This window comes from Mesocricetus auratus, unplaced genomic scaffold (genome assembly GCF_017639785.1).
Source record: "Mesocricetus auratus isolate SY011 unplaced genomic scaffold, BCM_Maur_2.0 Super-Scaffold_100013, whole genome shotgun sequence".
Lineage (NCBI taxonomy): Eukaryota > Metazoa > Chordata > Mammalia > Rodentia > Cricetidae > Mesocricetus > Mesocricetus auratus.
Window position 1 is genome coordinate 17,878,271 of NW_024429196.1, and position 12,844 is coordinate 17,891,114.

Here is a 12,844-nt window from a genome sequence, read left to right on the forward strand (position 1 = left end):
GGTAGGAAAGGTTTCATTACTAAGTATGGTGTGCAAGGAATAAAACATTAGGAAAGTCACATTTAACCATTTAAATTAAAGCATACATTCCCGCTGGATCCACCTCCTGTCACTTTATTTTTAACTAAATTTATATCATTCTATTTATCATAATGACTTGGGAATCAGAGACTGGGGTGGAAACCGGCTAGCAGAGAGATTGAGGAACAACTAGCTGACCATTTACTTTTCCCCAGCATCTCAGAAACAGTGTCTCTTCCATAGCTTCAAAGCAAAAAGTAGCAACACACTAAAAGTTCCTCCCTACTACTTCCTGTCTCTCTATCCTTCTTCCAGACTCCCTCTAATGCTCTATTACTTTCTTTCAACTGGTTGCTGGCTCTGACTCCTGACCCAATGTTCATTTTATTTAATTAATGGAAATACAAACTTGGAGTTCAAAATGTGACTGACTATCCCTCAACAACACTTTTTTAAAAAATCAACATAGAGACATGTACTAGCATGTGATGAATTCATCACCTAACAATTAAGAGTTCTGTATCAGAGTTTGGTTCAACTCTCCGGTTTATGTTTAACATCTTACACTTTAACATTACTAGATACTCAAAGGGCATCATATATGAAAAATACTTAATATTTAAAAAGATACACAAACAGTATGGGAGCATAAAGCAACAAGAAAATATAGGAAGTGCAAACTTTGCAAAGGACAGGAAATCACAGTATTTGGAGTTGTAGGGATTTGTATTTATTTTGTAGATGAAGGTGGAGCCTAGAAAAAGAATTCTTTGGCAGGTCAGAGGGAATTCAGAGGACATTCTGTCAAAAAACTGGAGTGACAGCTTTTCTGGAAAAAATGTGTCTGGGAAGATGAGTTATCTTATACACTTAAAAAAGAGTGGATTAGGTAAAACACACAAAGAAGATAAAAGATGAGCCAACTGTTAATTTCTGTGTAAAGAAAATGTACAGATCATTTCACACCCAGCTATGGATTGAAAAACACCACAATATTGCTGAACTATTAATATCAAATGGAATCACCATGTATGGGGCACACCCATCTAATGCCAGCACTCAGGAGGCAGAAGTGGGTGGACTTCTGTAACTTGTGGTCTGTACAACTATTTCCAGAGCATCCAAAACTAGAAAATGAGACCCTGCATCTTCCATATGAAACAAAACACATAAAAACAAAATAAAATGAAGTCATATACTAATACATCAGAAAGATGGGGAAGAGGAGGAGCAGACTTGGGGAAATAGAATCACCATTTCTTTAAGAAAAATTCATATCCTTCTAGAATGAAGTCATGATTACAGAATATGAGAACAAATTATGTTACAAATATGAACTAACCAATGCCTAATAAAAATATAGATGGACAATTGAATAAATGAAAAATGTATTTCAGAACATATTAAGCTCTCTTCAGCAAATTGGGTTGGGGTTATTGCAAATGGGAAGTCTTTGTTATCATGAGACTGTCAATTTTCTTTTGCATTTTTTACTTTGTACTTGTATTCACTGTGGGGAAATTAATTTGCAAAAGGTAATATATAAAATAAAAGGGAAGCCAAGAGACAGGTTGTTTGATATACTAGCCATAAAGTTTGACTTCAAAGGTATGAAATATTCAAAAAGTTCCAAAAATGAGATATATTTCATGAACAAATGACTTTAAGGTGAAATACAATAAAGAAAAAGTCCTGCTTTCATCTGGTTTGCTCTTGCTCTGTCTGTCTGAGAGACCTGTCTTTCTGAATATCACCAGCTCAGTGCTGTTTCATTTGTCCTACATACAGAAAGAGCCTACCCACCATTTTCTAATCCCTTCCATTTCCATTTTCTCTAGTTAATGCACTATGCTTTACATTTTTGATTCACTGAGGTCTTCCCAGTGAGAACTAGGCTCATATTTCATCCATTTGTCATTCCCCTACTTAAACAATGCTTCTCAGACAACACAATCTGCTTACCTTCTCACAACTAATATCATCATAGAAAATTAAACTAACTGGAAAGCTCAAGAATTGGGTACAGATTAATAAATTATGGAATGACCCTAAGCAGAATCAAATTAAATTACAGATAACATTTAATCACACGGTTTACCAAATACTGGACAAAATTTGTTCATAGGTCTATGAAGAAAGTCTGCTTGTCTGCCTGTGTTCACATGGATATAAAACACACAAAGAATGAAAAAAGAGTGAAACAAGTTGGTAAGAAAAGAAAGTAATTGAAAAAGAAAGGACAAATGTATAAAGAAATGGATGGACAAGAGAGCCGCGGAAGGCTTTCAGAGAGAAGAATGATGAGTGGATTTTACTTCGTGTGTGTGTGTGTGTGTGTGTGTTTGTGTGCTATGTATGTGTGTATTCACAGTCATGTGCATTTTTGTGTTAACAGGAGCATGTATGAGGTTATACATGCAACTGTGTGTATATGTATGTGAAGGCCAGTGGGCAACTCTGTATCCTTTCTCATGATATCATCTACCATATTTTTAAGACAAGTCCTTCCATAGCTTGGAACTTTCCAAGTAGGCTTGCCAGGTTTGCCAGAGACCCACAAATTTCTGTCTGTCTCTGTTTCTTCATCATTTTTACTAAGTGAGATATTACATCAGCCTCAATCCTTTTTTAAAAAAACAACATTATAGCAGTAGTTTTCATGCTACAAATGTAGCTCAGATGCAGTATGTTTGGCTAGAATGTTGAAGGCAAAGGCAGAGGCAAAAATAAATAAATAAAAATGAATAAATAAGTTAACAAACTCCTGCACTTCTCACAGAGAGGGGTTATTAAAACAGTACATATTTTACTTAAATACTTATGCATATGTCTAGTTTCTATGGTAATCTCAGAATCATTCCTTTCTTTCAATTGTGCATGTATGCATTTGTACATGTGTGTATGTGTGTCTGTATTTCTGTGTGTGTGCATGAGCATGTCTGCATATAATTGCTTTCATAAAATGGTGTATCTGTGGAAGTCACAGCATAGCTTGTGGAATCTGGTCAGTCTTTCCACCATTTGTGTCCTGGAGACTGAACTCAAATCCTCATGATTAGCAGAGTGCCTTTCCCCACTGAGGCATCTTGCCAGCCTCTTTTGCTTTATAAGTTTTGTTTTCCTGGTTCAGTGTGAAAGAATACATTCAAACTTCTTGTTCGTGGACACTACATTAATCTCTACAACAGCACTGACCTAGGATAAGATGGGTCACAGAAATATTTCCTAAGAAACACTTTGAAAATATATAGCCACTTACTTTGTGTGATCCAGTGATGGTCTGTGGTTTTCTTCCCCATGATGAATACTTATCCCATTACCAAGTCCCCACCTGAATGTATTTGAGTCATGCAGTGAATTTGGTGGCTTTCGCTGGTACCATTTACATAGGTTTCTCTTTTCAAATGTACAAACTTCCAGAACTTGGATAAAACAGAACAAAGACAAGATGAGCTAATCACAGTGAATCTGTCAGAAGAGGCAATTTATACTCTACAGCTCTTTCTTATACTGGATTTTAAGAATCATGCTACGTAGTATGTGTATATGTGTCTCTATGTGTGTGTCCCTCTGTGTGTGTGTGTGTGTGTGTATGTATGTGTATATGTGTGTATGTGTGTGTATGTGTCTTTGTGTGTGTATGTATCTGTAACTGTGTATGTCTGTGTATCTGTGTATGTCTGTGTGTGTATGTATCTGTGAGTGTGTGTGTGAGTATCTGTGTGTGTGTTCCTGTGAGTGCATGCCTCAGATTTGTGTGTTGCTTCTCAGGTGCTGTCCTACTTTTTTTTCCTTTGAGGAAGGATCTTGCATTTATCCTGCTGTTTCTGGATTAGGTGAGGACAGCTGGCCAGCATGCTTCAGTGAATCTTAACTATCATATCTCTGGATCTCTGTGATTCAAGACTAAGCAGTCACATCTGACTTTTCTGTGGGTTTTGGACATCAAACACACGCCTTCATGCTTACTGGACAAGCAATTTAGCAACTGAACCATCTCCCTAGTTTCCACACTGTAACTTTTAAGCACTAACAATAGATTTAAGCAAATGCTTTATATAATCACAAGGAAGGTATTTGAAAATTGAGGGTTTTTTATTTGACTCTCCATAGAAAGTAAAATATGGGAATCAATACATACATTAGAGGTGAGATGCTAATTATCTCCTAGAGCATCTATTTCCCATCTCTTCCCTGTTAGCATCTCTGCTGCCTGAATTCTGACCTGTTGACTTTTCTTTGTCCATGGTATCATATTGCTTAACTTCAGCTTAGTCCCTGAAGATGTCAGTGCAAATTAAAAAGCATCTGATTTCAAAGCAATGCGATTTACAATAACATTTATATTGGTCTTACTACCTTTAAAGATTTAATATTCTTGTAATGAGTATATTCTGAAATAAAAATTAGAACATCAATGATTTTGATGTGAAGATGCTTACTAAATTTTCTGTCTTTCTCTCCTTTCCCTCTTACTTCTCTTGTTGAATGTGTACATGTATATATCTATGTCAAAATCACTACTGCTTGAGTAAAAATAAAATCAATTCAATGAGTTTTTATGTGTACTATAGAAAACAAGACACTGACTCATTTTCTGAATGCATTAACAGTTATGGTATGCCACAGTTGAAAACCTTAAATATATACTTATATTTTTATTATTATGATAAGTATAAAATAATGAAAATATGCAGTTATTCATGGTATTTTGGTATTAAATGAAGATATTAATATATTTTGTATCTATTTACTTTGGGAAGAGATTTAGAACTCAATTACTGTTCATTATATTGTTGAAATAATTTTCAGTTGTAAAAGTAACTCACATAAAATATCAACTAACATAATAAAATGTAGAGATCTGCTATGCAACATGTTACAGTCAACAATAATATATAATAGAATGAAAACATAATTAGGGGCTGTGCACTAGATATCCCATCCCAGTGGTCCAGACCACCCAAAGACTGCCAAGGACATGGTACTAGTCCTGCCTCCATCCACAGGAAAAGGAGAGCCATCAGAGTATTGGACTACCTTGCACCCACCAGAAGGGAACCCTGGATCCATACCCAATATGACAACACCACAGTCTAGGGACTCTACACCAGCAAGACCTGAACATTCCAATGTAGATGAATCAGAAGAGAATGACCTTAAAAAAAACTTCATGAAAATGATAGAGGCCTCAAAGAGGATATGAGAAAATTCCTTTAAAAATGGAAGAAAAATCAAACCAAAAATTACAAGAAATCAACAAATCCTTAAAGAAAGCCAAGAAAAAACAATAAAACAAATGAAGGAAACAATTCAAACAACTGAAGACAGGAAAACTGAAATAGAGACAACAAAGAAAACACAAACTAAGGGAATGCTGGAATTATAAAAGCTGGGTAAATGATCAGGAACTACAGATGCAAGAATACAAATGATGGAAGAGAGCATCTCAGACGTTGAAGATTTCCTAGGAGGAAAATTCCAAAAAATTCATAACACAAAATATCCAGGAAATATGGGACACCATGAAAAGACCAAACCTAAGGATAATAGGTATAGGAGGTAAAGAAACCCAGCTCAAAGGTGCAGAAGACATATTCAACAAAATCATAGAAGAAAACTTTCGCAACCTAAAGAAAGACATGCCAATGAAAGTATGAGAAGCTTACAGAACACCAAACAGAATGCACCACAAAAAGTCCTCCTCTCACACAATAAGCAAAACCCCAAACATACAGAATAAAGAAAGAATATTAAGAGCAGCTAAGGAAAAAGCCAAGTAACATATAAAGACCAACCTACCAGAATCACACCTGACTTCTCCATGGAAACTCTGAAAGTCAGAAGTCCTGAATAGATTGTCTACCAACACTAAGAGACCACTGATGCCAGTCCAGACTACTATGCCCAGAAAAGCTTTCAATCATTATAGATGTATAAACAAGTTATTCAATAGCAAAACCTGATTTAAATAATACATGGCCACTAATCCAATGGTACAGAAAGTTCTGGAAGGAAAACTCTAATCCAAGGAAGTTAACTACAACCAGAAATATGTAGGCAATAGGTAATCCCATTTTACCAACAACAAGAGCAAAAATGGGTGGAAATCCACACACAATTCCATCATCACCACCAAATGCAAAACAAACAAGAATGAACAATCAATGGTCATTAATATCCCTCAATATTAATGGTCTTAACACACCTATAAAAAGACACAGGCTAACAGAATGGACACAAACACAGAATACATCCTTCTGCTGAATACAAGAAACGTAACTCAATTTAAATACAGGCATTACCTCAGAGTTAAGGGTTGGGAAAAGATTTTCCAATCAAATGGACATAAGAAACAAGTGGGTGTAGCTATCCTAATATCTAACAAAATCAACTTCAAACTAAAATTAATCAAAAGTGATGAAGAAGGTCATTTCATATTCTTCACAGGAAAAATCCACCAGGACAAAATCTCATTTCTGAACAACTATGCCCCAAATACAAAGGCACCCACATTCATAAAAGAAACATTACTAGAACTCAAATCACACATTAAACCCCACACATTTATAGTGGGAGATTTCAACACCCCACTTTCACATCTGGACAAGTCCACCAGACAGAAACTTAACCAAGAAACAAAGCAACGAACAGAAATTATGACCCAATTGGGTTTAACAGATGTCCATAGAACATTCCACCCAAACATAAAAGAATATACCTTCTTTTCAGAGTCACATGGAAGCTTCTCTAAAATCGACCACATACTTGGCAACATAGCAAACCTCAACAGTTACAAAAAAAAAATGGAATAAGCCCCTATATCTTATCAGACCATCATGCTTTAAAGTTAGAAATCAACAACAACACAAACTGCAGAAACCCTACAAAGTCATGGAAATTGAACAATGCACAATTGCACCTTTCCTGGTTCAAGGAAGAAATAATGACAGAAATTAAATACTTCCTAGAATTCAATGAGAATTAAGACACAACATACCCAAACTTATGGGACATTTGAAAGCAGTGCTAAGAGGAGAGTTCATAGAACTAAGTGCCCACATGAAGACACTGGAGAATAGCCACACTAGAGAATTAGCAGCACAACTGAAAATTCTAGAAGAAAAAGAAGCAAACTCTCCCTGGAGGGGTAGATGCTAGGAAATAATCAAATTAAGGACCAAAATCAATAAATTAGAAAATAGGAACACAATAAAAAAATCAACGTAACAAAGAGATGGTTCTTAGAGAAAATCAACAAGAAAGACAAACATTTATCTAAACTTACCAAACAGCAGAGAGTGAACATGCAAATTAACAAAATCAGAAATGAAAAGGGGACATAACAACAGACACGGAGGAAATCCAGAATCATCGTGTCATACTTTGAAAAGCTGTTCTCCACAAAATTTGAAATTCTAAAGAAAATGGACAATTTTCTGGATAGGTATCACTTACCAAAATTAACTCAAGAACAAATAAGCAATTTAAATAGACCTATAACATCTAATGAAATAGAAGCAGTAACCAAAACTCTCCCAACCAAACAAAGCCCAGGTTTCAGCATAACTTTACCAGAAATTCAAAGAACAGCTAATAACAATTCTCCTCAAAGTATTCCACCCAATAGAAGCAGAAGGGTCACTGAAAAATTCTGATTACAAGGCTTCAGTAACATTGATACTGAAAGGATTCACAGAAATACACAACTAAGAAAGACAACTTCAGACCAATAATCCCTCATGAACATTGATTCAAAAATACCCAATAAAATACTGGCATGTCAGATCCAAGAACACATCAGAAAAATCATCCAACATAATCAAGTAGGCTTCATCCCAGGAATGAAGAGAAGGTTCAACATACAAAAATCCATCAATGTAATCCACCATATAAACAAACTGAGAAAGAAAAGCCACATCATCATCTCACTAGATATTGAAAAACCTTTGAAAAATTCCAACACCTCTTCATGAAGAGGTCCTGGAGAGATCAGGGAAGAAACCTAAACATAATAAAAGCAGTATACAGCAAACTAACATCCAACATCAAACTAAATGAAAAGAAACTCAACACATTCCTCTAAAATCAGGAAAAATACAAGGCTGTCCACTTTCTCCATACCTCTTCAATATTCTACTTGAAGCTTTAGCTAGATGAATAAGACAACAAAAGGAGATCAAGGGGATAAAAAAGTGGAAAGGTAGAAGCCAAACATTCACTATTTGTAGACAATGATTGTTTACATAAGTGACCCATAAACCTCTACCAGGGAACACCTACAGCTGATAAACACCTTCAGCAAAGTGGCAGGATATAAGATTACCTAAAAAAATCAGTAGCCCTACTATATACAAAAGATAAATGCCCTGAGAAAGAAATCAGAGAAACATCACCCTTTACAATTGCCACAAACAACATAAAATACCTCAGGATAATGCTAACCAAACATGTGAAAACCTATATAACAAGAACTTTGCCAATCAAAAGAGATGAATAAGGTCATTTCATATTTATCACAGGAAATACTCATCAGGATGAAGTCTCAAATCTGAACATCTATGCCCCAAATACAAGGGCACCCATGTTAGTAAAAAAAAAAAAAAGCATTACTAAAAATCAAATCACACAATTATAGTGGGAGATTTCAACACCCCACCCTCACCACTAGACAGGACCACCAGAAAGAAACTCCACATAGAAACAAAAGAAATAACAGAAGTTATGACCCAATTGGATTTAACAGATATCTATAGAACAAGAGAATATACATTCATCTCAGCGTTACATGGGACCTTCTCTAAAATCGACCACATACTTGGCAACATAGCAAACCTCAACAGATACAAAAAATGTAGTAACCCCCTGTATCTTATCAGACCACTATGATTTAAAGTCAGAATTCAACAATAACACAAACTGCAGAAACCCTACAAAGTCACAGAAATTGAACAACTCGCAATTGCACCATTCCTGGGTGAAGGAAGAAATAAAGGAAGAAATAAAAGACTTCCTAAAATTCAATGAAAATGAAGACACAACATACTCAAACTTATGGGACACTTTGGAGGCAATACTAAGAGGAAAGTTCGTAGCACTAATTGCACATATGAAAAAACTGGAGAATAGTCACACTATAGAATTGACAGCACAATTGAAAGCTCTAGAACAAAAAGAAGCAAACTCACCCAGGAGGAGTAGACACCAAATTGAGGGCTTAAATCAATAAAATCAAAACAAATAAGACAATACACAGAATCAATGTAACAAATATTTGGTTCTTCGAGAAAATTAACAAGATAGACAAACATCCATCCAAACTAACTAAAAGGCAGGGAGAGAACATGAAAATCAACAAAATCAGGAACAAAAAGGGGGACATAACAGTCACTGAGGAAATCTTCAGGTCATACTTTGAAAACCTGTACTCCACAAAAGTCGAAAATTTAAAGGAAATGGACAATTTTCTGGATAGATATCACTTACCAAAATTAAATCAAGAGTAGATAAACAATCTAAACGGACCTATAGCCCCTAATGAAATAGAAGCAGTCATCAAAAGTCTCCCAACTAAGAAAAGCCCAGGTCCAGATGGCTTCAGTGTAGATTTCTACCAGAAATTTAAAAAAGAGCTAATTCCAATACTCATCAAAGTGTTCCACACAATAGAAGCAGGAAGTTCGCTGTGAAACTCTTTACAAAGCTGCAATTACCTTGATATCCAAGACACACAAAGACACAACTAAGAAAGAAACCTACAGACCAATCTCCCTTATGAACATTGATGCAATAATATTCAATAAAATATTAGCAAATTGAATCCAAGAACGTATCAGAAAATTCATCCACCATGATCAAGTAGGCTTCCTTTCAGGGATGCAGGGATGGTTCAACATATGAAAATCTATCACTGTAATTCACCATATAAACATTTTGCAAAAGAAAAATCACATGATCATCTCACTTGATGAAGAAAAAACTTTGACAAAATAAATCACCCCTTCATGATAAAGGTCCTGGAGAGATCAGGGATAACAGGAACATATCTGAACATAATAAAAGCAATATACAATAAACCAACAGCTAACATCAAACTAAATGGAGAGAATCTCAGTGTAATTCCTCTAAAATCAGGAATAAGAAAAGGCTGTCCTCTCTCTCCATATCTCACCAATATTGTCCTTGAAGTTCTAGCTAGAAAAGTAAGAATAGAAAATGAGATCAAGGGGATACAAATTGAAAAGGAAGAAATCAAATTTTCACTATTTGCAGGCGATATGATAGTTTACATAAGTGACTTGAAAAATACTACATGGGAACTCCTACAGCTGATAAACACCTTCAGCAAAATAGCAGGATACAAGGTTAATTCAAAACAACACAAAAAAAGTAGTCCTATTACATACAGACGATAAATGGGATGAGAAGAAATCAGAGAAACATCACCATTTACAACAGCCCCAAACAACATAAAATATTTGGGCATAATGGTAACCAAACAGTGAAAGACCTATACAGAAAGAACTTTGAATCGTTAAGGAAAGAAATTAAAGAAGATCACAGAAAATGGAAAAACTCTCATGCTCTTGGATTGGTAGGATTAACATAATAAAAATGGCAATCTTGTCAAAAGCAATCTACAGATTCAAAGCAATCCCTATCAAAATACCGGCACAATTCTTCACAGACCTTGAAAGAACAATTCTAAACTTTATATGGAAAAACAAAGACCCAGAATAGCCAAAACAACCCTGTACAATAAAGGAACTTCTGGAGGCATAACCATCCCTGACTTCAAGCTCTATTATAGAGCTATAGTCCTGAAAACAGCTTGGTATTGGCACAAAAATAGACAGGTAGACCAATGGAATTGAATTGAAAACCCTGATACTAACCCACACACCTATGAACACTTGATTTTTGACAAAGAAGCTAAAATTATACATTGGAAAAAAGACAGCATCTTCAACAAATGGTGCTGACATAAGTGGATGCTGGCCTATAGAAGACTGCAGATAGATCCGTGTATATTGCCATGCACAAAACTTGAGTCCAAATGGATCAAAGACCTCAGCATAAATCCAGCCACACTGAAACTCTTAGAAGAGAAAGTGGGTGGTACCCTTGAATGAATTGGTACAGGAAACTGCTTCCTGACTATAACACCAGTAGCACAGACACTAAGATCGACAATTAATAAATGGGACCTCATGAAACTGAGAAGCTTCTGTGAGGCAAAGGACACAGTCAACAAACAAAAAGGCAGCTCACAGAATGGGGAAATTTATTCACTAACCCCACATCTGCCAGAGGGATGATCTCAAAAATTTACAACGACCTTAAGAAGCAAAACACCAAAGGATCCAATTAAAAAGTGGGGCATGGAACTAAATAGAGAATTCTCAATAGAGGAATTTAAAATGGCTAAGAGACACTTGAAAAAGTGCTCAACATTCTTAGCCAACAGGGAAATGCAAATCCAAACAACTCTGAGATACCATCTTACTCCTGTCAGAATGGCTAAAAAAAAAAAAAAAAAAAACCACCAATGGCCATTTATGCTCAAGAGGATGTGGAGAGAGGGTAACACTGCTCCACTGATGGTGTGAGTGTCAACTCATACACCCACTTTGGAAATCAGTTTGGAGATTCCTCAGAAAAATGGGAATCAGTCTACCGCAAGATCCGGTAATTCCACTTTTAGGCATATGCCCCCAAAATGCACATTCATACAACAATGACATCTGCTCCACTATGTTCATAACAGCAATATTTGTAATACTTGAACCTGGATGCAACCTAGATGCCCATCAACTGAAGTGTGGATAAAGAAAATGTGATACATTTACACTCAGCAGAAAAAAGCAACGGAATCCTGAAATTTGCTGGCAAATGGATGCCACTAGAAGAAACAATCCTGAATGAGATAACCCAGTCTCAAAAAGACAAGCATGGTATGTACTCACTCTTATATGGATTTTAAGCATGCAACAGGGGAGTGCCAGCCTACAATCCCTGGTCAAAGCATCTGGGAAACAGGGAAGAACCTAAGATACATATGCATAATAACACAGAGAAGGGGAACAGGACAGAATCTTCTGAGGGGATTGGGAGTACAGGAGTGGGGGGAGGTGGGAGAGGTGTGGGTGAGGTGTGAGGAAGTTGGGAGAAAGAGAGAGGGTGAAGAGGAGGGGAGAACAGGACATGGGGAGCAGGAAAGTTGAGTCAAGAGAAGAATAGAGGAGAGAAGGATGAGAGATACCCTAATAAAAGGAGACATTACAGGTTTGAAGAGAGATCTGGCACTTTTGAGATGTCCAGAGGCCTACAGGGATGACACCAACTGGCAATCTAGCCATTAGTAGAGAGGCTACCCTAAATGCTCTTCCCTGGTAATGTGATTGACGACTTCCTTGTATGCCATCCTAGAGCCTTCATTCAGTGGCTGAAGGAAGCAGAGGCAGACACCCACAGTTAAACACTAAACTGAACTCCTCGAACCCAGTTGCAGAGAGGGAGGAGTGATGAGCAAAGGGGTTGGTGGGTGAAACCCACAGAAACAGCTGATCTGAACAGGGGAGCTCATAGACCCCAGACTGATAGCTGAGAGGCCAGCATGGAACTGATCTAGATCCATTGAATGTGGATGTCAGTGAGGAGGCATCAGGATTCTTTGGAGCCTCAGGCAATAAATCAGCATCTATCCCTGTCATCCGCTTTGAGAGCCCATTCCATGTGGAGGGATGCTGTCTCTGCCTGGACACAGGTGGCAGGGCATATGACAGACTTTTGAGATGCCCCCATGAATGGCCTCACCCTCCTT

At 36.7% G+C, this 12,844-nt stretch overlaps 1 protein-coding gene across 1 annotated transcript in view; it reads right to left on the bottom strand.

Moving 5' to 3' along the window:
• Malrd1 (MAM and LDL receptor class A domain containing 1) overlaps positions 1–12,844 on the bottom strand; it is a 637,041-nt gene that overhangs the window by 383,376 nt on the left and 240,821 nt on the right. Inside the window, exon 21 of the mRNA XM_040755448.1 lies at positions 3,281–3,443. Coding sequence (XP_040611382.1) covers positions 3,281–3,443 — 163 coding nt within the window. The remainder of the gene's footprint in view (positions 1–3,280; positions 3,444–12,844) is intronic.